The sequence below is a fragment of the Vanessa tameamea genome, chromosome 19 (genome assembly GCF_037043105.1).
Source record: "Vanessa tameamea isolate UH-Manoa-2023 chromosome 19, ilVanTame1 primary haplotype, whole genome shotgun sequence".
Classification (NCBI taxonomy): domain Eukaryota; kingdom Metazoa; phylum Arthropoda; class Insecta; order Lepidoptera; family Nymphalidae; genus Vanessa; species Vanessa tameamea.
In genome coordinates this window covers 1,801,793-1,826,958 of record NC_087327.1, presented here as the reverse complement: position 1 = coordinate 1,826,958, position 25,166 = coordinate 1,801,793, and the positions used below count along the sequence as shown (strand labels likewise).

Sequence of the window (25,166 nt, the reverse complement as noted above, 5' to 3'; positions counted from 1 at the left end):
AAATATTATCATAGTATGTAAATTGTATCTTATCATTTATTGTTTGACTAATGTTTTATTAGGAATATAATATACTAATAAAAATTGTTATTAAGTGATGCGCTACTTATATTAATATCGTGATCCAACATTGACTGAAATAAAAGAGTATCGTGCATTACAGGGATACTAGGGAAAATGTTAAAATTGTCGAAACTTCAGACAATAAGGACATCAAAATCGTAAGTTTTAAGTTTAACTATATCACCGGACCACGGCCTAGTTTGTTGATTTATTTATAAGTCTAATCGTCGATTTTAATAACGCAGTTATTACTGTGCTATCCGCTGGACTACGGTCTAGTTTATTAATAAGACTATTAGTCTTTTATACACCTCAGCTACGGCTGTGATACCTGCTGGACTTTAGTTCTAGTTCATAAATTATTTAACAAAGTGTTGGCACACTATAAAATTGCACTTCGCATGTTCGAGGAAGGTTCGCCGATCTATGGTTGGAATCTACAGTTGATTGCGGGCGCGGGGCCAATTCAACTTTGTCCCCCTTTTATATTTTTCAAAACAGTTAAATATATAAAGACGGGTAGGAGCGACATCCTTCAGCTACTCGTAAGAGGTATTAAAGGAAATGGAACCGGTATCTCATACATTCGGTTATTATTATTAAAATAATTAAACAAAATATTTATATTATAAAAAGCATTTAAAAGAAACCTGGTTTTATTTGACTCCTCTATAGTCAATTGAACTTATAATCTCTGACGCTCTAAAAGAACACGGTTATTACACAAAGTCAACGTTATATGGATCCTAACTAACTAGACGAAATCACGAGCCAAACCGATATTTAAATATTAGAAATATAAACGTAAAATTATATTTTAACTAAGATAGGCAGGGAATAGTCACACAATCCATCGATTTCAATTATTTTCATCACGATCTACATATTTTAACCATTTATAATTCTTATTTAAATTAAAATTAATTATTCAATGTAACGCCATTAAGTGAGAATTATTAAATACAATGTACGCATTCATTAGGAAACTTGTCCGTTGAAAAAAATAAATAACTGTGTTTAAAGGCGACCGTCTTAGAGTTATAAAGATTCAAAAATTCTGAGAGACGCTGATTCTTTGTCTGTTAGTTATTTCGTTTTATAAATTACTAGCTCGTTCAGAAGGATTTTTATTTTTTTCTTGAATAATTAAGAAGATAAATTGTTCTTTTTTTAAAATAAAGCTCGTTCGGTTTATTAAAGGCTTGTATTAAGTACACACAAAGTAAGAAATAAAGCCTTAGTACTTGTATTGTTGGAGATTTGTTTATTAATTATTTATCTCAAACAATAAGAATAACTTAAATGAAGATAGTTATTATCTGTTATTCGACTTTTTATAATAGGTATTAAATTATAATAAAAATAATAATCTTTTTTATAAACTATGTATTTTTTAAATTATTATCTATTATTTGAAACAAAGAATATAAAAAAAACCTAATTTTACGATTAAATTGATTAAAATAACTATAAAATATTAAATCTCCAATAAAATATGTATAAGAAATTGGATTCATAAATGTTTTAATTTTTTTTGGGAATTCCATTGTTTTTATAGAAATATGTTACTTAATATTATTTGTTTACACACTCAAATTAATACTACTTACTACTCGTAAATGTTTTCTTATAATATTGATACACCATCATTCACCATCACCAAGGATCATTTAATGTAACTTAAAACTTTTTTATAATAAACTACTATATCTGATATTTCAATACAAACATAAGTCTTTATTTTGATTTAGTATTGTTTTGTTTTATTTAATACATTATATTAAAATGCATTTAGTTATTATTTCTAAAATAATAAATCTGCATTTTATTTCTGCAATATTTATTAAGACACAAGTATGTTCGCGTACACAAGTGTAAAATGTTTTACATTTATCTAAAATCTATTTATCGCGTGGAATAGTTTTTCTGTTTAAGTGTATTGGCTCCACGTTAATAGATTGAGAAGGTGAGACGGCAAGTCTTGTAAATAACAATACAATACCTTTAAGTTGTTACATTACGTATACTTTGATGATAATATTTACTGCATCAAACTTTATTAAAATCATTAGAAGGACTGGTATATTGGCTACAAGGTATTGGTCATTGGTCGCCACTGTTCAAAGAAATTATCAAAGTAATTTTAACTATTTCTTATATCGCCAATACGTCACCAACATTGGCAACTAAGAAGTTCATTAGATTCAACATGAGTATATTTCATAAAGGGAAACTGAAGTGTAATGGATAATTGTAGTACTGGTGACTATATGCAAATCTATGCGGGTATGAACTACCCACACACCAATTATCTCATAGTGTATTGTGTGTGGGGTAGTGTAATTATAGGCATATATGTAGAGGTATATTACATATGGTGGGCGGTACCTTGATGATGAATAAAAGGTGGTTTATATTTATAGCAGTAAAAATGTTTCAAGGCAAATGTACCCTCAGTAGTCTGTGCATTTTTAAAATATCTTTTATCTTATCACAATATATTTAAGCTTAAACTTGAATTTCTTAACACAATAGTAGCTATAGTAAGCTTTAAAATAACACATACACCACGCTGTGTGCGTGACACACACACATACAAATAATAGTTTCAAGCGATGTATATTTTTCTTTTTTTTTTTTATAAAGCTGACGGTACATTTATTTAAAGCTTACACATAACGCTATTTACGCTCCTAATATACCAGTCAAACTAGCTACACGTTTGATTAAAATTACATCGCTGTATATATATTTTATCAGATACTTCCCATAACAAACGAGGCCATAATATTAACGATCTCAATCAGACACAATACGACATTCCCTTAGGAAAATGTCAAGACAAATTTGCATGCTTCATTAATGCTTATCTCAAAAGTGCCTTATCTCAAATGACTGCTTCGTTGATTTAGTGGCTAGATATGAGGTCCGAGATCCCAAGGTTCTGGATTCAAACCTCAGGGCGGGCTGATAAAAATTTAGTCGAAATTCTGACGAAGAATTGTCAATAACAGTTTGTATTTGTGTTCGTATATAAATCGTAAAACCACTTATCTAAATAAACTAAAACCTTATTATTATTAACAATTCTTCGGTCACAATGTCTTGAGATATATTTTAATATAGATTTATTTACAACTTTACGGTAACATATATAAATATTTAATTATATATAGCTCATATAATAATAAGTTTGATTGTCGAAGGACTGAGACTGAGTTATGACTATTACTGGTTCTGCTTTGGCGAATTAATATTACGAAACCGTCTATCCGTTTAGTATGATCTTTGCGCAAGAGCTCGTAAGAACTACTTCAGTAAAGTATATTTTGATTTCATTTAATCTTCTTAATTGTTAAAGAGCAAAAGCCTCCTTGATTAATGTTTATTTGATTTTAATAGCTAATGTACTTAGAAAAACGTAGCTAGTGCGGTTAGGTTAGAGATTGGTTGAGAAATTAAATCATAGTAATTGAACACGGGAAATATCGTCGCAACCTGTTATAATATTTCTTTAAACATATGCAATTAAAATAATAGGAGCACTTAGCCACGATTTCGTTCGCGTGTTATGAGTATTTTATTTCTAGCTTCCGTCAGCGGCTTCGCCCTTGTGTGTGCGGATTGTTAGTAACCTATGTGTTTAGTGAGGGTATAAGCTATCTCTGTTTCATTTTTCATCAAAAACATCGAGTTGTTTTAGCGTAATTGAATAACAAACTTCCCAAACATACAAACTTTTCCTTTCAAATAATTTTACATTTAAAATAATTTAATATTTGATACTCGTTGTAATCACTTATAAAAAAAATACAATTATTATGATGTTGATATTATGTATCTTTGTTATTTTATTATTGTGATTTCTGTTCCGTGATCTTAAGAATTAATAAAATAAGGAAATAGGATTTTAGTAGGATTATTGTAAAGGATCATACTTTATGCTAAATTAAAAAAAAATCAACAATAATAAATGTTTAATATCTATAGTAAATATGTTTGACGACGACTGTGATATCCTACTAACCGACTCCTAACGAAGACAACCTACGCAAAATATTTTATAGGGCACAAAATCCTGTTCTTTCTGAAGAACGAGAGTGTAGTACTGTTTTTGAAAATTTCTTATATGAAACAAAAAAAAATGAATTAAGTCAGAATGGGTCACGTCGGTCACGAGCTCCAATTCCAGCGAAAATCTGCTGATGTTTAGTAAATATATTTTATTTGTTTGACTCAAGATTCAAACCCGAATCCGTTATAATATGGATAAGCTATCCACTACACCAATTAGATAGCAATATTTGAATAAGGAACGCTATATAGTTTCCGGAAATGGTAAATAATAAATGGATTCAAAGTTTATTGGTCGTGTTTTTGCCTCCAAGTCAGTTACGGCCAGCATAATATATCACTGATTATTACTGAATAATATCCAGTAAAACAATACCCTTATATTATAGATGTTTGTCGCAATAAATACAGTACTATTGTACTTCATATCGTTATATGATAACTTATCCCGATGGAATAATTACTAAAGGTGAACAAACCATACAATTATATATTCCATATGATTTTCACACTTTTCCACTAAACGACTTAATACATTTAAGCAGTTCAATGTTAATTCCAAAGCTCTGAAAACAACTTAACGATATTTTAAAGAAAACCACTTGAACTAAAGTTATTTATTTGTCTTTAATCCTACTATGATTGGGATAGAATTACTTATATTTCATGGATATTTGTTAAATCCTTATTAATTTGTGGGTTGTCTTTGATTTAAATTAGACACGTTCAGGTTTTCTCGAGATGTTTTCCTACACCGGAGAATACGAGATGAATTATTTACACAAATTAAGCATATGAAATTCAATCATCGGTTAAGATGCATGCGTGATAGAACACTGGCTCTGTGATACAATTTAAAAACCAATGAATAGTCGAGACATATTTACAAACATGTAAAGTTTTTCTTCGGAAGGGTTACAAACGGTAATCTTAAACATTGGAAACAAAAATGTAATAAAAAAACTTTATTTTTCGTACATTAAGAAGGTATGCCTTTTTATTTTCTCGATTCAAACCTAATACGGAATCTGTTTGCCGAGTGTTTGCCAAGTATTTGCCAAGTCGGATATAGATTCATCCGATATTTTCATGCATCGAGTTGGTAAGAGTCAGCTGAAAACTTCGCTCATAAAGATGTCGACCATCTTTATTCAGATCAAATTTATGACCAAATGTCAGAATGATTTCATTATTATATTTTTAAACCAAACTTATATAATAATGACTTACCAGCTTTGACATTGTTTATAGAGCATTTCTTTGAAATGCAGAGCGTTACTGAGACTCAAACTTCGATGGATACTTAGACTAGACTAGACTCTTGATAAATTATATGGAACGAACATATCATAATCATCAAATGCACAAGTTTGTGTAGATCAATAAAAAAACAAATATGTCATTCGGACTCGTATTATTAACGAAGCTCGAAATCTGACATCTCGAGATCGGACTAGAGCTTAAGAGTCTAAATAAGATTGATCTCGTTTCAAAAATCGTTTTGCAAAAATATTTAATTGGCGTTAAAGTTAACTGACGTCTCTGAGCTGTAAGCAAATTATAAAAGCTTGTTTTGCACTGTTATATTTTTAATCGACGGGTTTAATGAAGAAAAGCGGCACGGCTCGAATAATTACCATATTTATACAAAATGTAATAATTACTTTGATAATGTCGCCCTGACTGATTTTGAAAGGTCTCAAGTACCTAAGCGACATAAGGCACAGTAACGTTTTCAATATATTCTGGTTTTACATAACCAATCTCTTCGATGTAATGTACCTAGTGCATGAGTTACGACGACTCACTCATCTATCAAACACCAACAGGTTCTGCTGTTTGTCGGAAGAATGTATGATGACTGCGTGGTACCCAAACGGGCTTTGCACAAAGCCCTACCATTACCTTACTGCTATTGCTTTTAAATATGTCTTATTATTAGACTTTATAAAATATATCATATATCATTGTTATAGAATCGAATTGACATATATTTGATTTTTTTATTAAGATTGACATTATATACATAGAGCGTGAATAGTGCAATGGTTTACGGGTCGCCTAGCGATGTAGAAGTCGCAGGATCGATCCTGACCCGTTGGGCTATTGTCGTACTCACTCCTAACACAAGTGATAAGCTTAAAGGGAGGGGTAAATAGGAACCTTAGTAATCTCTTAATTAATATGGGGCATTGCTAGTATTATTTTAAAATTATACATGGTATTATCTGTGTAAATCGTATTTTATGAAATTATATATAATGTTTGATGAATGATTCATATTTACAATTTGCATTTCATGAATTTTTCTTGTAATAAATAACGGGAAAGCCGATGATGAAAAGTACTTTTAAGGGATTAATTTTATTTAAAATATTTTATTTCACATTAAGACTTACTGTTGAAAATAATTCGGTGAATGTTATTAAAATCGAATATGAAATACGAACGAAGTGAATCTATGAAAAAATATATGTTTTCATTTATTATAAATTTAATGTAATTATAAAAACAGTATTACAATATAAGTACTCTTAAATATATCTTATGAGTGACTATGAAAGAACTTGAAGTTTCATTAATATAACTTGTTTCTGGAAAACGCTCGGAGCTACATCCCTGGTGGCATCCAATTTTATTCTCTTGAAACCGTGCAATTTTTCAAGAAAAATTACTGTTTTACCTGACTCTTAGATTTGATTTTAAAAGTCAGTTATGAGTCTGGTACAAACAATAATTCCATATAATGTTTCTTTGATATATTTTAAGGTATTGTTATACGACATAACTGCTTGAGGAGAAATCATTTCATCGGGTAATGCATATATATGCCTCCTGCTCGTTTGCCACCTCTAACATTAAAAAAAAAAAGTAACTCATCAAAATATGATTAAAGTACAAAATGTATGTACATAAATATTTGGGAGTAAAATATTTAAGAATCATCATTTGAATTTAAGGGTGATCTCGTGATATTAAAATAAAATTTTCGGTGAACCGAATAAAAAGTAAAAAATTCATATAATATTTGCTGACTACCTAAAAATAGACGAAAAGGGCTATACGCCCTTTATATATTATATAAAGAAAATAGTTGTGCCCACGTCTTCGTGCGCGTTGTTTGAATTTAAGTTATTTGGATACTGTAGCGTGATTTTATTTTGATTCTATATATAATTCTAAAATAAAAGTAGCCTAAGTTACTCCTTATTACATCCGCTATCTGCTAGTAAAAGTCCTGTCGAAATCGGTTCAGCCGTTCCAGAGATTAGCCCGAACAAACAGACAGACAGACAAAAATTGTAAAACGTGTTATTTTGGTATATGTACCGTGTATACGTACGAGTACATATGCATTTAGTAAAAATGGGTTATTTTAATATTACAAACAGACACTCCAATTTCATGATATTATGTATAGATTAATTTATATATATAAAGACATTAATTACAATATACCTAATTCAAACAATCAAGAAGCAAAGACAGAGCTACTAGCATAGTAACGTCAGAAAACCGCATCTATTATTGAAACAGTAAAGCGAACATCGTAACTTCGGAACACGGTAACATAGAGGTTTCTGTACAGCTATAAACGCAACATAAACAAGATCACGTAATAAACTAAAAACAAGAACGGTGTTCCCGAGAAAAGTATATAATGGAATATATATTTATAGATACAGTCACGAGGCATCGGCCAATCTCACTTCTCGAATATATAAGGTAAACAATCATTCTAATCTCGAAAAGTTTTTACATCAACCAAGCGAAAATTTGTCTTTTTCGCGAGAGACGCGGCCTCGAGATTATCAGCTACGCCAGTTCTTCCATGATTTATACCACAAAATTGCGTTGCAATAGGCTTCCCCGGTCCCTTCTTTCAAAACTGCAGATAAATCAAGCCGTACTCTCTAGATGGTGATTTATACGCTGTTTTATAAATCTATCGCTTCTATAAAACTTGGTGCTTCTGAATCTACCTTCGGAAATTGCATATTTATGAATCAGGATAAAGGAGTCGTTGGAGCTGCGTGAGTTACCTACACAACTGTAATGAAAATTGTTTTCCAAGTCATACCTTCTTATAATGACTGCTTTATCGTGTTTGTTGCCAGTCAATCTAGGTTTAAGATAAAAATATATATATATATTTTTTATAATTTCAAATAAGAAGGCCGTTGGGAAAATAGGGACCTGAATATGAGGTCTTAACCTATTAAATTACCACACTCGTTTAACAGTGAAAATACGTAGATAATAATTCGAAGTTCTTTTTTTCCAGAATTAAGTGTACAGAAGAAAATAAAGTATTTACATAAGTTTAATATATGTATTTAAAATTTATGTATTATATTTAATCATTGGAAATATTATACCTTATGGTATAAATTATTTTCATATATAAATAGAAGCGCAATCCGACTTATCTATCTCAACTTCTAAAGTATAAAGTTGTAAGCGAACAAAGTGAGAAAGACGTTTTTACTGAGCTGAGACTTTGTCCATTGTCGAGTCCGATATTTTATCGAAAACTAAGAAGGATCATTAAGATCTGAGACCAAAAAAGTTGATTCTTTAAAATCTATCCTAGCAAAAACGATAGTACTGTTTGCGTTGCTACTATTTTTGATCTTATAAATGAGATATTATGCTTTTATTTGTTACCTGCAAAAACATATAATTTTTTGCGCCATAAATTATTTAGAATAAATATTTTTTATGACGATTTTTTATTTGTTTAAACATGGTAGGCGGCCAAATCAGTTCCAGACCGAAAATTGCTTCCTGCTAATGTGTAGTGATCATAATTAACTACCATTCCAATAAAATATTAACCTAAGGTTCTTTCTTGACGTTCATGCTTGGGATACTCATCCCACTGAGCCGAACATGGGAAACCCCCTTTTACCGGCTATGGTGCTGTCAAATAGAATGGGACCAACACTAATACACAATTCAGAAAAAAAACCATTTTTAACACTGTTATTGGGCTGGTAACCTTGGAAACTGATATGATTTGTCCTTTGCGTCTGATTATAAAGGCTCACCAGAACCAGAAATATGCTAATACTTGTAGTTTCGATGTTTGACGGTTCAAAAGATGCTCTCACAAATGGGATTCCACGAGACTAAAAACTACGTGTAATATGTTTACGGTGTAATTGCAAGCCATGGCAAATAACACAGAGCTAGTTGCGTTTAAATAATTGTTGGCTACTTGATCTTGAGCTAGGCATTGAAGAAAAGACCAACATGAAGTTCCGTTACTTGTATTATCAAGCAATGCAGCTTCACAACGAAACCTTGACCAGCGTGGTATAACATCCAAAATTTCTCATCAAAGGGCAAAGAGGTATCTGTTAAGCATTGGGATTTACTTTACAAAAAGATCATCGAAAAATGAAATCCACAAATACAATTCCAATTCAAGATAAAATTTCGACACTTCGGCTATTGGAAACCAACGTTAGAACAAGTCACGAAGTCTCTTGGGTGCATGGAACACTTGAATGAATTCTCGCATGCATGGAGAAATGAATACAGTTCAAAGATACGCGATAAACTTTTGTCGTTACTGCTACGTAGGCAATTTGTCTTCATATAAGAACTTCGGTATCAAACTTTGAATTAAATTTTCAATCTTCTATTTATGAAGGTGAAACCTGTATTATTTTTTATGTTATTATGATTATTTTTCCTCATTAATGGTTTTTCCTACATTAATTAAAATTTAATAATTTGAACGAAACAATAAAAGGTGATATAAACTTACGTACAGACAAAAGATCAGATTTTAGGTGATAGTCTAGTAACCATACGTATAGAACGTACATGAAATTCTATAAAATAATGTAACGGTGCGTTTTGTTAAAAAACACTAGTCCAAACATAATTTTGTCACTAGTAATGTTAAGACTTACCTGTAAATATCTACATGGCACATAATTATCACCTTCCTTAAAATAAATAAACTTATCAATATTGGATGTATAACTACATAGATTATATTGACAGTCTCCATGTCAGATCAATCGATTTGATAAAAACGATTTGACCTTGAATTCATAATGAATGCTTTGTAAGTTGTATTATTGAATTAAATAAATTTCTAACTAATAATTGATCTCCTTCTTTTAATTATTAACATAAATGTTAATAAATGAATTATCGCTTTACGAATCGGGCGTACAAACGTAATTCTAAAGAATTAATGAAACAATTCTAGTTCCAGAACGCCTAACAGTAATATTGCCATTTCCCTAATATATTTTCAGGCGAGCATTTACAAGATTCCCCTGTACCGCCCATTACTTTACACTAAAACTAATTTAGATTTAACGTTCAGAAATAACCACAATTACGTATTTAGGTACCAACGATGGAAATGTTTTAAACAAACAAACTGTTTTATCTAAAGTGTTATTGTCTTGATATTCGCTTAAATAATGACTTTGACTTATTCTAGGGTCTAACGGCATACCTATTTTCCTAGAATTCAACGCTGAATGTAGCGAAGAAATTCCGTTATTAGTAACATTTTATTTTAAGCGGAATTTTATAAAGGAAAATTTTCAACCATTATGGCAAACGTGATAAAAATATTTTTTTCTTTAGGTAAAAAAAGTCATACAGGTAAATGAACTACCTGTTTTGTGAATTAAAGGCTTGGTTTACTGTAAGAAATAACCATATGTTACGAAGCCAATGATTTTGGAACGAATCCTAAGCATTCCTTATGTTTATAATTACTACTGGTCTATTGCACTTGCACAAAACCGTACCATCAAGTTTACGATTAACAAATAAAAACCTTAATCACTAAGCGCATTTCGTTATATTTCTCTTTAAGCTAACGTTTCGTTTGTCTGAATGCAAATGTGCAAGAATTAATTACTTTACCATAAACTTACGCGACATGCTAAGGTAAAGAAATTTCAAGCTGAACACGCGAGAGAATTAACGACAAAAAAGTGAAATAATTACAATCCACACTTTACATCGTCACGATCATGTTTTGAATATTATGGTTGTTCTAAATTTAAACTGACGACGTCTTAAAATATTTAAAGATTTCTTAAATAAATATTACCGTAGTTTAACAGAAAACAGAACTATTAACAACAGAAAAGTAAGTTAAAGTAAGTTCTTTGTGATAGGGCTTTGTGCAAGCCCGTCTGAGTAGGTACCACCCACACATCAGATATTCTACAGCTAAACACTCAATATTGGTGTGTTCCAGCTTGAAGGGTGAGTGAGTCAGTGTAATTACAGGCACAAGGGACATAACATCTTAGTTCCCAAAGTTGGTGGCGCATTGGTGATGTAAGCAATGGTAAATATTTCTTACAGCGCCATTGTCTATAGGCGGTGGGTCCACTAACCATCATATGGCCATTTGCTCATTCTCCTACCTATATAATAAAACAAAACTTTATTATTAATAGACAGTTATTTATTAGCATAAGTGTGACCGTAGCTTTATAAGTGACGTTGCATATGCTTCGATTTTTCAAAATCACGTAAGAGTTAACTCATAGGTACATATATTTAAATATACATATCCAGCTTATTATTATTTAATAAATAAATATATCCGTACGGCATTAGTGCTCGCAATAATCAATTGAAACATTGGCGATATAAACAATGAAACACATTTACGTATTCAAAATAATATTAGTTATAACTCGCCCAAAAAAGTATTCAATATTCCATGATATGATCAACGTTTTTGCTGTATTTGAATTAAACGTGTTGGCTGTTTTGGAACCAACATAACGTAATTTTTTGGCCAAATTAGAGAGATAAAAAAAAATAACTTAATTGCGTTCAATTATAAATATTATAAATTTGACAAATACATACAAAATAGAAAGAAATTTTAAATGCATATCTATTCATATTCATTATCTTTAGATATCACGATAATATAATAATCTTTATTATGATTTGTTCAACACAAGTGACAGAATTTCATCCGACAGACAGGTTTCCTCACGATGTTTTTCTTCACGGAAAGAAGAAACATTTTGTATGTAAAATGAAACATACTCACTTATATTATACTTGGTGATTTTAACATGCACGTATTCTATCCAATGAAATTCAGTTTTAGAATAAAAAACAATTGAACATTAATAAAATAAATACATTGTTGTTTTGAACAAAATAATCGATTTCTATGCCTCGTTTAATTAGAATTCGGACATTCGTTTCAAGCATTTAAACATTCGCTTTTATAATATAACTATTTTTTTTTATATAATTCAGGTAGGCGAACTGGCATATTTGCCACCACTGCTCATTGAAATTGTTTCCTCATATTACCAAAACCCCACCACCCTTGGGAAATAAGATGTTATATTCCTTGTACCCGTTATGCTGGCTGCTATGAGTATTGCTGTTTGGTGGTAGAATATATGTCGAATGTGTGGTAACCAGACGGGCTTACACGAGTAATGTACGTAAGCTGAACTGGAGCAACGTTATGGAAAAAGCTCCATGTCTTAACCCCGATAAAAAGAGGCCTCTGCCCAATTGTGGAATATTCACGGATTGTTATATTCACAAAAAAAAAATTACGCTAAATGAAGAACTCGAACGTATATTATATTACATAAGATAGCAATACGAACTCACATTAAATATACGAAGGCTTCCAAGGTCCCAGAATAGCAATTCAGCCCGATCGTTGTTTTCATTTCATCCCGTCATTTATCCGTTATAATTTGTGAAATAAAAACGGACCCTTTTGCATATCTTATTTTTGCTGTATTGGTATATTTTTCTTACCTTAGAAGTAAATTGGATGATTAATTTTTTTTTTAATTTGATGTATTGGTCATACTTGATGATATCGCTCACATTTTAGGGATTAAGCAAATTGCTTCATATCTAATTTCGTCAAATTTAGTTTTGTGGTTAAGCCGTGAAAGAGCAATAGATAAACAGACAGGCAGACCGAGTTACTTTCACAGTTTAGATTAGTAAAAGGATTGAAAAACAACACCAGATAGTATGTGATGACCACATTCTGTCCAATATAATTGGCGCTGTAAAAAATATTAATCATTGCACCGTCTTACATCGTGTCCTTAACAAACCTTAGGAGCTTAGAAGTTATGTTCCTAATTCCTGTAGTTATAATGCCTCACTCAACCTTTAAACCAAAATACAAAATTACTAGATAGTACAGGTTTGCTGTAGAATAAATAATAAAAAAATGTAGGTACTACCCACTCGTCATATTTTCTACCCCTAAACAAGCTATACTTATAAAATGTACAATAAATTGTTCGATAGTAACGCATACTCTAAAGAGTTTAACGAAATTCAATTTAATAAATAATAAATAAATAAACATTGGACAACATCACATACATTACTCTGATCCCAATGTAAGTAGCTAAAGCAGATGTGTTATGGAAAATCCGAAAAACGGTACCACAAACACCCAGACCCAAGACAACATAGAAAACTAATGAACTTTTTCTACATCGACTCGGCCGGGAATCGAACCGGGACCTTGGAGTGGCGTACCCATGAAAACTCGACCACGGAGGTCGTCATTCGGTATAAAGCAAGCTTAAACTCCAATGGAGGCCAAAGGCTACTTTTTTTGCCTAGTACCTGACGATCGCCCCCAAAAACGCGACGAAGCCACTGGCGACTGAGTTGATATGTTATATCTACGAGTCACGTTATATAAGCTCCAAAACTTATCCGGAGATACGAAATCTGTCACTGTGATTGAAAACTCATTAAAATTTTTAATGGACTTTCCCTTAGTTAAAGTTGTTGATCGTGTAATATGTGCATAGTGAATACATTGAAGCTAGTGAAAATTAAACAATATTTTACGTACCATGAATAAATTAATTTAAAACATTAAACTAACTCCGACTGCACATTAAGCTACTTTGAGATTATACTAACTCCAGTTTTAACAGTATCTTGCAGTGTAAATATATAACGAGCAATAAAATTTAAAGAAAACTGCCTTTAAATATACTTTATTTGATATATAATGTTTGTAGTAAGGTGAGTCTGTAAATGTGTGATGGGCTATGACTCCACTCTATTTATAAGCAGAAAAATGCATTTTTCCTCAGGATGTCCACACTCCCGGAAATTTCACACGTTCCAGCTACTTGGTATTCTCGCATCTACATATTTTATGTACTTTACTTTACTTTAATTTATTTTAATCTTTTATTGTACACTACACAGAGAAAATAAATATATACAACACAGATCCAGCCTTAATAAAAGAGGCGTACAATTTTGGCGACCTTATCGCTACATAGCGATCTCTTCCAGGCAACCAACGGTACCTAGTTTATATACCTAGTTTCTATATTATGATTGTGTTTTCCTTTTTTTTAATTGTTATTTTTTTATTATTAATATTTAATTCGTTTTTTATTTTATTTTATTTATTAATATAAAAATAGTAGTTTTTTATTTAGATACGCTTATTCCTTAATTCATTATTATTATTATTATAACATACATCTTTATAACATTAAGGTTAAACACATATTCATTTTAAAATTCAATACGTTATTAAGAAACGATTGGATACTAAAAGTTACTATAAAAGTTTACGCTTTTAAGTATATTTGTTGAAACGATCACGTTCAAGTCATATAAAAAGAAATAAAACGATTGTTTATAAAAAATATAATCGTCGCCCGCAGCTTCGTTTGCGTTTGAGGAGTTAGTCTTCAGTAGTTAGGCATGACGTGCAAGCTTCATACCAAAAAATATTATCTAATTCGGTTCAGTGTTTTGGCTTTGAAAGACCAACAGACAGACCGAGATACTTTCGTATTTATAATATTAGTACAGATAATGCATATCAGTGAGTTTCTTTTAGCCTGAGTGTTTTTTGTTGTCTAACCAGTACAGTATAAGGTAAGTTCTTGATATTAAATAACTCAACACCTGACCTATCAAGTTAAAGAAATGTTGAATACATATCACGTCAATTTGAAATATAGAACACAGTTACAGTTCAATCAATGCACATTTCACGCCAGTTATAAACAAACGCTGACAAGAAAATAGAATAAAAATCACCTAGACTAAAGATTTTACAATATTTATATTGGCGTATATACGTATATTTGTTATGTGATTCCTGGGATTAATGAATCAGAAATATACTTAAATCGACAAAGGATGAAATATAACCGGTTACATCCGGTTTCTACCCAACCAAATATTCGTTAATTTACACATATGACTTTCATCCACGCTAATCAACCTTAATATCCTCCATATCGTTATTGACTGAAGCTGTCTTACCGATATCTTCAGATATATTTATTTTTTGCGAAATAATAATAAACAAAAAAACAATTGCCTAATTACAAAATGACAATGTAAACTGTCAGAACAACTGCCATTTCAAATTTAAATTGATCTCAGGTGGTAATCGATATATGTACATATTTAAAGTCTGCGCTCAAATAACGATTTTTTTTTTTAATGTAATAGGTAGGCGTACCGGCAAATGGGCCACTTGATGTTAAGTGGTCACCACCGCCAAATACATTAGCGCTGTTAGAAATATTTTCCATCCCTTAATTCGCCAATGTGCCACCAACCTTTGGAACTAAGATGTTATGTTCTTTGTGCCTATAGTTACACTGGCTCACTCACCCTTCAGACTGAAACACAACAATACCAAGTATCGCTGCTTAGCGGCAGAATATCTGATAAACGGATGGTACCCACTCAGACGGGCTTGCACAAAGTCCTACCACCAAGTGAGTACTGTAAATACTCGATTCAATCTTTCATCGCCCCAGCGAGATGAATTATAAACTTAAATGTATATTTCAATTCAGTAAGATTTCTCAGATTTCAACCTGCGATCTTAGGATGAGGATCCACTCAATGTCACCGAAACCATATCTGACTTATGATCTTAATACAAAGTAAAAACAATATTATATAATATATAAAAACACAATACATTTCAACGTATACATATATTTAAAACTTTTTATGCAGCGGATTAAAATTTTATATTATAAATGATATTTCGAATTTCAAATAAAATCCTGCATTCATAAAGTCTTGCAATTATTGAACGTTATTTAATACTGTCTTATTAATGACGGCTTGAACACTTTTAATCCGAGCTTGTCATTAATGCACGACGTCTGTATTTGTAAAATAACTTTTCATTATTCTCTGTCTCACATAAGGTACGTTATCAGAACATTTCGCGCTTAATATTCATTAAAAAAATTATTAAGCTCAGGATTACTTGACGAATTTTAATAATAAAACGAGAATTTAAACTTACAGTAGTAGTTGGTTAATTAAAATTAATTTTGGAGTGAATAATCGTAGTCGGTATGTAACTGACGTAACTTTGTATTTTAAATGATGGAAAAGAGTAACTACCGTGCTTCTTGTCAATTTTTCTCGGTAGAATCTACATTCCAAACCGGTGGTATATTCACTTAATATAGTTTTGTAAAATGACGATTCAAAAGTGCTTTATTTTGATTAATAAAAACACTTCGTCTTGATTTATTCAATAAGTCACTTCGACTTGACTTATTATAAAATATTACGAGTAAGATATTTGAACCTACTTCAATATAATTATGATTTAAAAAAAAAAAAAAATACCCTTTAGTGTAATAAATGAAAATTATGTGTTTATTTTCTTTAGACATTGTATGAAGACCGACTAGATGGTAAGGCACTTATTTATTTATTTTATTTTATCAGTATAAGTCCTCGACGTTAGATAAACGAAATCAAACAAAAGTTTGTTTGTAAAGAAAGAAAATGTGTTTTAATTTCTCATTAGTCTCGCTTTGATCTTGATTATATTTCATTCGATACAGCGTATAATTTACAATGCAAATGGAACAACACCGTATCAGCGTAAGAGATGAAAGCGCGTCGCCTGGGACGGCAGCATGCAAAACAGCGATTCAAGCGCTCATCAGCGACACGGCGCTCTTGGGAACGCTTTGCTTTTTAAAATTGGAAGATAGATTTAAATTCAGAGATGAAGAAATTAGATGTAGTAAAACATTTGTTGGTGGTTTCGGTTGAGAATATTTGTATAAATCATTGGCGTCTCCAAGGATTGCTTGTGATCAGTTTATTGGTATCCAGGTACTTTCTTTAGGGACAGTTGGTTCTCAAGCATACTTAGGGAATTTCATTACTTGATTTTTCACCATTAAAATATTCAGACATGGATTAACGTTTACAAAATTCAATTGTTTTAAGAAATAAAACAAGTGATTACGTCGACTGAGTCAATTTAATTAACGTCTAATCACATTATGAATAAAGTTCGTTTTCATAGTATTCATTTAAAGTTTTTTATTTTACAATAATTAATTGCTGTCTTAAAGAAGCTTAAAAGCTATTTGAGCAAGGAATGATAAGATAATACTAAAATATTTAATTCAAAGGACATGTCTTGTATAGGCGCCCTGAGTGAAAATTCAAGGTCAAGTTTTCGTACACCGTTTCTATATGTAATTTCTATCAAAGTATTTTCAAGTCAAAGACGGGTTTATTGATTATAAAAAATTGCAACTATACATACGACATAAATCACCAATTTCATAACGTAATATCTCAAACGTTGGTCAAAATAAATATCATCATCCTGCTACCCTTATCCCAATTTTATTTGGGGTCGGCGCAGCATGTCTTCTTCTTCCATACTTCTCTGTCGGACGTCATCTCACAAGTAACATTCTTTCTAACCATATCGTCTTTCACACAATCCATCCATCGTTTCTTGGGTCTTCCCCTACCTCTATATCCATCCACATCCATTCTCAAAACTTTTCTCACAACATGGTCCTCATTCCTCCGCATAACATGCCCATACCAAGACAGCCGGTTTCCAGAAGGCTTCTCGGTTACCGGTGCCAATAAATGAAAAAAAATAATATAAAGTGTGTAAATGTCTTTTCATTATAAAAATTAAGTCACCAAATTCAAATATAGAAAAATGTTTGACAAACTTCTGAAATTGTAAGGAAAATGCTATATTTATGTCAAAAGTTAAAAAAAAAAACTAGCACATTGCCCTCATCATCTTCAATAAGGTTTTAGGCAATAGCGTATTTATTGTAGGCCTAAGGTTAACTAACAGTGGATTTCACTTAGACCTTGAATTCACCTTTTACGGAACATTTTATGTTAAGTAATAAAAATAAATTAGGTAACTTAAGATTTATAGTCTTACCTAGTTCTGAACGAACTGTAAAAATAAATTATATTGTACCGTAATTCTTAATTTAAACAAACACACTCATATGTTTTTTTTTATACAGTAAATTAAAATAATGAGGCAAAAAGTGGAATAAAGGAGGTTTAATGGATGCAGTATTTTTCTAAACAGCGTAGAAAGTCGTGGTTCTGAGAATTATCAAGAATCGAGGACAGAGATTTATGATACGGATTTATTCTATAGTATCAACAGTATTTCGTTTCGAAGCTACTATTATTGACAAAAAATTTTAGTAGTCATACATATAATAATAGTTGTTAACCGCAGCTTCGCATTTTAGGGATCGATTGTCAGGTGTTGGGAATAAAAAAGTCCTTTGTCGTTCCTTGGAGTTCTTGCATACCAAATTTCATCGAGCGCTTCATCGGTTCAGCGGTTTGATCGTGAAGGCGTAACAGACAGACAAAATTACTTTTGCATATATATTTCAGTATAGGTTACGAAAATAAATTATTTAAAATAAATAAATCGTTGAACGAAATAAATGTTATGTTAATAGTATACAAAAATAAGACCAAGTTAAATTCGCTCTACATTCATATAAGCCAACGTTATCGGGATTTTATAAAGGAAACATTTTCATTTAGCCATAACGATTCGACCGTGGAACTTCACAAGCCATGAGTTGAATTAGAAAGGAAGCTACGAGATTTTATGGTGACTGTCTCGGGTGAGATTTACAATAAAGTCCGGTTCATTGATGCGAAATTTTCTCACTTTTGATACTTAGCCACTTGCAATTGGTACCATTTTGGTTTGCAATGTCTTATGCTTGGAACGATCTGTGGGTAATGACTCACAAAACATCGGGTTAGTGTGTTTCGCCCGTTTATCTTAGGCCGTCGGCGACATTAACTTGATGTCACGAATGACGGCTTTTTCGGATGCTTTTCAGCAAGTTTTTCAACGTAATTTTAGTATTAATATATTATTACATTATATATGTGTTCCTTCAATGAACTATCTTTTTCAAATGTTTCTTACTTATTATATGTACGGACGTTTATCATATATTTAATAAGCCTGCCTTTCTTTGTAAATTAGGTTTAATCTTGTTTGCATGTCTAAAAAATAAACAAAAGAAAATCATCATTATCTCATTCACTAGACTAAAAACTATTAAATGAATAATTCATCTTACCGTTCCTAGCAGTCGTCGCGACGGCAACACCGAGGATCGCAGCAGACGCGATAAACCGACACAACGCCAGCGGCATGATGATCTCAATCATCACATCACATCACATACACTACCACTATCTCGATTTATGGCTATCACGTGTGCCAGAATCACACATAATATTTTGCCAGTGTTTCGTGGGTTAGAGCAAAATCGCCATCACTGTAATGTTCGAAGCGCGGTCGCCATTACAGTTTTCCAACACTGATTTTATTATCCCGCGTCACAGGTTATGTAACGCTTGTCAATTTATATCGTAAGGTTCTTATTTATTGTTATTCATTCTGTTATCTCTAATAAGAAGTCATTTCACACTTCAAGGCATCTGGAACAAAAGAAAATGAGAAAATTAATATAATAAAACATAATAATTGTTATACGTACGATACATTTTATCATTCACGGGACAAATGAAAAAAAAACACCCATTTTATACATCCTCTTTGCAATCTCTTTAAAAGAATAACCGGCTGAAGAGTATTCAGGCAACGTCAAATGTCAAATCAATAAATTTAAAGAAAATAGTACAGAAGAAACAAATATAATATCGAATATGCAACATCGAAACGTAATTATAAACCTAATTTATTACGCAACGAATTTCCGTATTTGACATGGCGCGAATGTAAATAGTGCATTGTCGACGTCAGACGGGCAAAATTCGAATTTCAATTCTGAACGAACGTGCAACGTACGCGTCAAATGAAAAGCGTTCTGATAGAATTGCGATTTGAAAATTCGAAATAGGAATATCAAATGTTTTGACTATAAACAGACAATAACGTTAACTGAACGGATTTGCTTTTTGTCGATACTAATTCAATAAATTAATAAGGGTTAAAAACCCGTTTTATACGCTTATTGTGAAAAAGTGAATATTATAAATCACCGTTTTATCTAAACATACTGTGTTTTCTGCGATCCTAGTAATGTGATTACCAGGATCGCAGAAAAGCTGGAAAATGTGATTTTTTTAGCATTAGCAGCCTGTAAATTTCCCACTGCTGGGCTAAAGGCCTCCTCTCCCTTTGAGGAGAAGGTTTGGAGCCTATTTCTCCACGCTGCTCCAATGCGGTATAGTGGAATACACATATGGCAGAATTTCTTTGAAATTAGACACATGCAGGTTTCCTCACGATGTTTTCCTTCACCGCCTAGCTCAGGATGAATTACAAATACAAATTAAGCACATGAAAATCAGTGGTGCCTGCCTGGGTTTGAACCCGAAATCATCGGTTAAGATGCACGCGTTCTAATCACTGGGCCATCTCGGCTCACTGGACCATCTCGGCTCATTGAAATACACACACTGTGATTTCTGCGATCCTGGTATGTTCAATTATATTCAAAAGAATTAATAGTTTAAGATCAAATTTACTCTTGTATATATTTAACATACTCATAAGAGGGTAATTCGAAAAAAATATAATGTATCGAATTGATTTCAAATTTCGAATAAATATTGCTGTTGTTCTAATGCTTGAAAGTAAATTTGTCTATTATAAAGAAAAATACATTTGACTAAGTGGACTTCCTTAAGTGGGCTTCCTTAGGGTTCAAGCTTGCTTCATATCCAATATCATCAAATTCGATACAGTGGTTTGGCCACGAAAGTGTAACAAACAGGGTTACTTTACGCATTTGTAATATTCGTCTACATCATTTCTATATAAAAATTGACAAATACAAAACAGTTCGGTACCTTTTTCTTACTTCTATTTCTCAACTGACATTTCTTGTGTTATATGACGAGTTTTACAGTTACCAATAAAAAGTATATCTACTTTTTCTATAAATTAATTCCTCAAATTTGGAATAACGATTGTGTTCGTATTTCAAAACGCCGCGAACGCTTAGCTTAGTGTAAACATTTATATTATTAAGAGGTGAAATTTGTTTGTTTGTATGTAGAGGTAATCTTCAATGCTAATGATACATTTATTATATCAATATTATACCCGTGTATAAATTATATTAATATCACATTTTTGCTTGGTGGTAGGGCTTTGTGAAAACCCGTCTGGGTAGATACCATCCACTCATCAGATATTCTACCGCTAAACAACAATACTCAGTATTGTTGTGTTCCAGTTTGAAGTAACTACAGGCACAAGGACATAACATCTTAGTTCCCAGGGTTGGTGGCGCATCGGTGATGTAAGGTATGGTTAATATATCTTACAGCGCCATTGTCTATGGGGAGTGGTGACCACTTACCGTCAAGTGGCCCACATGTTCGACCGTCAACCTATGCCTAAAATATGCAAAATAATACATTAATATATTGCACCCGTTTGAACTCGGGGCGAATAGATATTTAAGACAAACATACGAAGCTTAGATTAGTAATTATAGTTATCGTATTCGTCTCTCAACATGTGATGGGAATTCGAAAATATGGTGGACCATGGCTTTGTAATTCACAGCAGACAACAAACGTCAATTTCTTGACGAAATACGATTTTTACCGACCTGTTATTCCACCCTGAAACGATATTATTGCCGTCGTAAATGACCAATTTACGAGTATATTAAATTGTAATCTTTACAAGTAAATAAACTTTAAAGGAAAACAAAGTAAAAGGTATTAATGACATAGTTGTCGAGAAACTGTAGTAAAACATAAAAAACTTGATCACGGGAAAAACTCCGATCCGTGATAAAACGGGAAGTCCGCAACTTAATATCAGTAAAACCTTTTTTTAATCTACCTTTTTTTAGTTTGATCCAGCAATGTTGATATTGTTAAGAAGTATTTAATGTGTTTCATGAAATCTTTTGTAGTATATTCGAATAGCGTTAGTAGTAAATAAACGGTACATCCGTTTTCTTAGTCATTTTTATTTTTACGTTTATTGTTCTAATTCTTAAATAAATTCTTAAGAAAACGTTGTGTGTACAGTGTACATATGTGTGTGTGTATATGTGTCACGTCATTTATACTAATGTTACAAAGAGGAAAAATTTGTTTGTTTGTATGTAGGGGGGGGGGGGTGAAACTACAACTAATAATCTAATTCTTTTTCACTGCTGTAAATCTACATACATTACCAAAGCACCCAAAGCTCTGGGGTATAAATTATATTTATATTATAACACTAAACTTAACAATAAACTTTATTAATATACAAAACCCGTGCAAAGCTAGGGCAGTTCGCTAGTAACATATAATACGGATCAGTATACAATTGGTCGCTTGTGTGGTAATGGGTTACTCATCGTTTTTACTGGCATTATATTTAAGTGACGTCATATATGTAGTACATTAATCACTGCAATGGACTGCCAGAGTTCAAATTGCAACTGATTTTATTGTATTATTTATGTAGGTCATTAAAACGTCTCGATATACATATGTAGTTAAATAATAAAAGGAAACTATGAGCTGTTTTCATTACCAATAATCTTCACCACCAAGTGTGTACACTGCCTTTATAATTTATAAACATAGTAAAAAAGCCGGCACGTCGAAACTCAATGTTCCAGATTGTTCCATGTCACCAGAGTAATTAATATCTGCAATCTTTAATGCCATTTACATGTAACATCACTGGGATATATTGACAAAGGTTGTTAATAAATGAAAACATAACTTAACAACAATACCGAGCCTCTTATAATGGCATCAACGAGTATCATAACAACGGTACAGTTTTAATGAATCTCTGAGGTCGGGACAGAGGATTCAAGTTATGACCACCGTAAATGCCTAAGAACAGATGCTGTAAATGCCATAAAACAATTCAAATTTGGAATGCATTAAACATATAAAAATTATTATTAATAAATAAATTCACGGAAAGGAATATTAATTAATTTCTACGGACCAAAATAAAACAAAAATACTTATATACGACTTAATATTAACATTTTTAGTAAGTATTATTTAATTTGTAAAGTATACGAATTTTTTATGTATTTCATTCGTTCGTTTTATTATATAAATAATCGCCAATGATTTCAGGAAAAAATAAACGACCACTAATTAAATCAAACAGAAACAATCTCAATTAACAAACACAGCAAACACGTCAGTATTACAATATAAATAATTTATAAAAATTAATAGAGTGACATAGCTATTTTACATCAACCAATCCTAATGATAAAAACCTTAGCCACATGATGTAAAGAAAAAAAAATTAAATAAATTTGTATTTAATTTAATCGTATATGCCCAATAACTATTTCAGTGATACCAGTTTAATAAAATTACACTGACAAAATACATTTTCACATGTGATCGTACCACTTCTCTTGTGTTATCTGTTCTAAATTTAAACCTTTGTTATGTAAGGTAGTAAAGGGTTTTATTAGTGTAATTAATTAGCCCTATTGATTATAAGATCATTGTTTAAAATTTGTAAAATATCCATTATGTTATCGTTTGATAAATTTATATTATGAATTATGATTTCATTCAAGAAATTCGAATTTCATTTGTTTTCTTTGCGTCATCTCTTCGTTGAATAATACTTTAAGGCCATATTTGCATAGATATAGAATATTTTTTTATATGGTTTTATAATTCGACGTGATAAAGGGTCTAGAAGAAAACATATGAACTAAGTAGACTTAGTATAGTATATCATGGATTAAAATCGTATTTTTTCCTGAACATGTTACTTTGCAAGTTGAGAGGTAGAAACAGAGTACCTATATTGATATTTTTATTGTCAATCCAATTATATTATAAAGTGTTACGGATCATTAAAATTATAAAATTTCACGTCAAATAATAATAATCTAACATCAGACGCAACATATGTATGTTATATGTATGTTATATGTATATATGGATCCAGAAAAAATACGTTGAGACTGATTCTATTTTTCCTCGCATTGAATACATGCAATATCAAATAAAACTTTGCGGAACACGAGTGTATTAAAAACATGTTTTTCTAATTTTAGACACGTCTATAACATTTGTTTTTTGTATTCTGGTATTGTTTAACTTAAATTAGACTAGAAATCATATATTAATTTAGGGGTAAAAAAAACAAATCTATGCTTCCAAATACTTGTCATAGTCGGACTTTATTAAGGTTGGTCTAGTTAGGTACCCACTCGGGCGTCACGGTAGCCTGCGTAAGCGATACCGTTGCGCCCGCTGAAAGTCGGAGAGGGTACCGCTGGTTTTTTAGTGGGTATTCCGGTGTTCCGGGGCGCACTCGGCTTCCAGGGCTCCGGGGAGTCCCACACACCCCCCCACCTTCCATCACGTGGGGGAAGCGCGTAACGCGTATTTTCCAGCGAGAAAAAAAAAAAAAAAAAGTTAGGTACCCACTCGGGCGTCACGGTAGCATACGTAAGCGATACCGTTGCGCCCGCTGAAAGACGGAGAGGGTACCGCTGGTTTGTTAGTGGGTATTCCGGTGTTCCGGGGCGCACTCGGCGTCAAGGGCACCGGCGAGTCCCACATACCCCCGCACTTCCATCCGTGGGGGAAGCGCGTAACGCGTTTTTACAGCGAGAAAAAAATACCGCAAAACTGCAGTACTTAATATTGTTGTGTTCCGGATAAAGGGGTTGGTTACCTGTGCCTGCTCCTACAAC

The 25,166-nt window shown here is 31.9% G+C and overlaps 1 protein-coding gene across 1 annotated transcript in view; it reads right to left on the bottom strand.

Moving 5' to 3' along the window:
- Positions 1 to 19,869, bottom strand: part of LOC113397070 (hemicentin-2) — a 218,328-nt gene extending 198,459 nt beyond the window's left edge. Inside the window, exon 1 of the mRNA XM_026635220.2 lies at positions 19,569 to 19,869. Coding sequence (XP_026491005.1) covers positions 19,569 to 19,659 — 91 coding nt within the window. The 5' untranslated portion in view covers positions 19,660 to 19,869. The remainder of the gene's footprint in view (positions 1 to 19,568) is intronic.
- Positions 19,870 to 25,166: the final 5,297 nt, after the last annotated feature.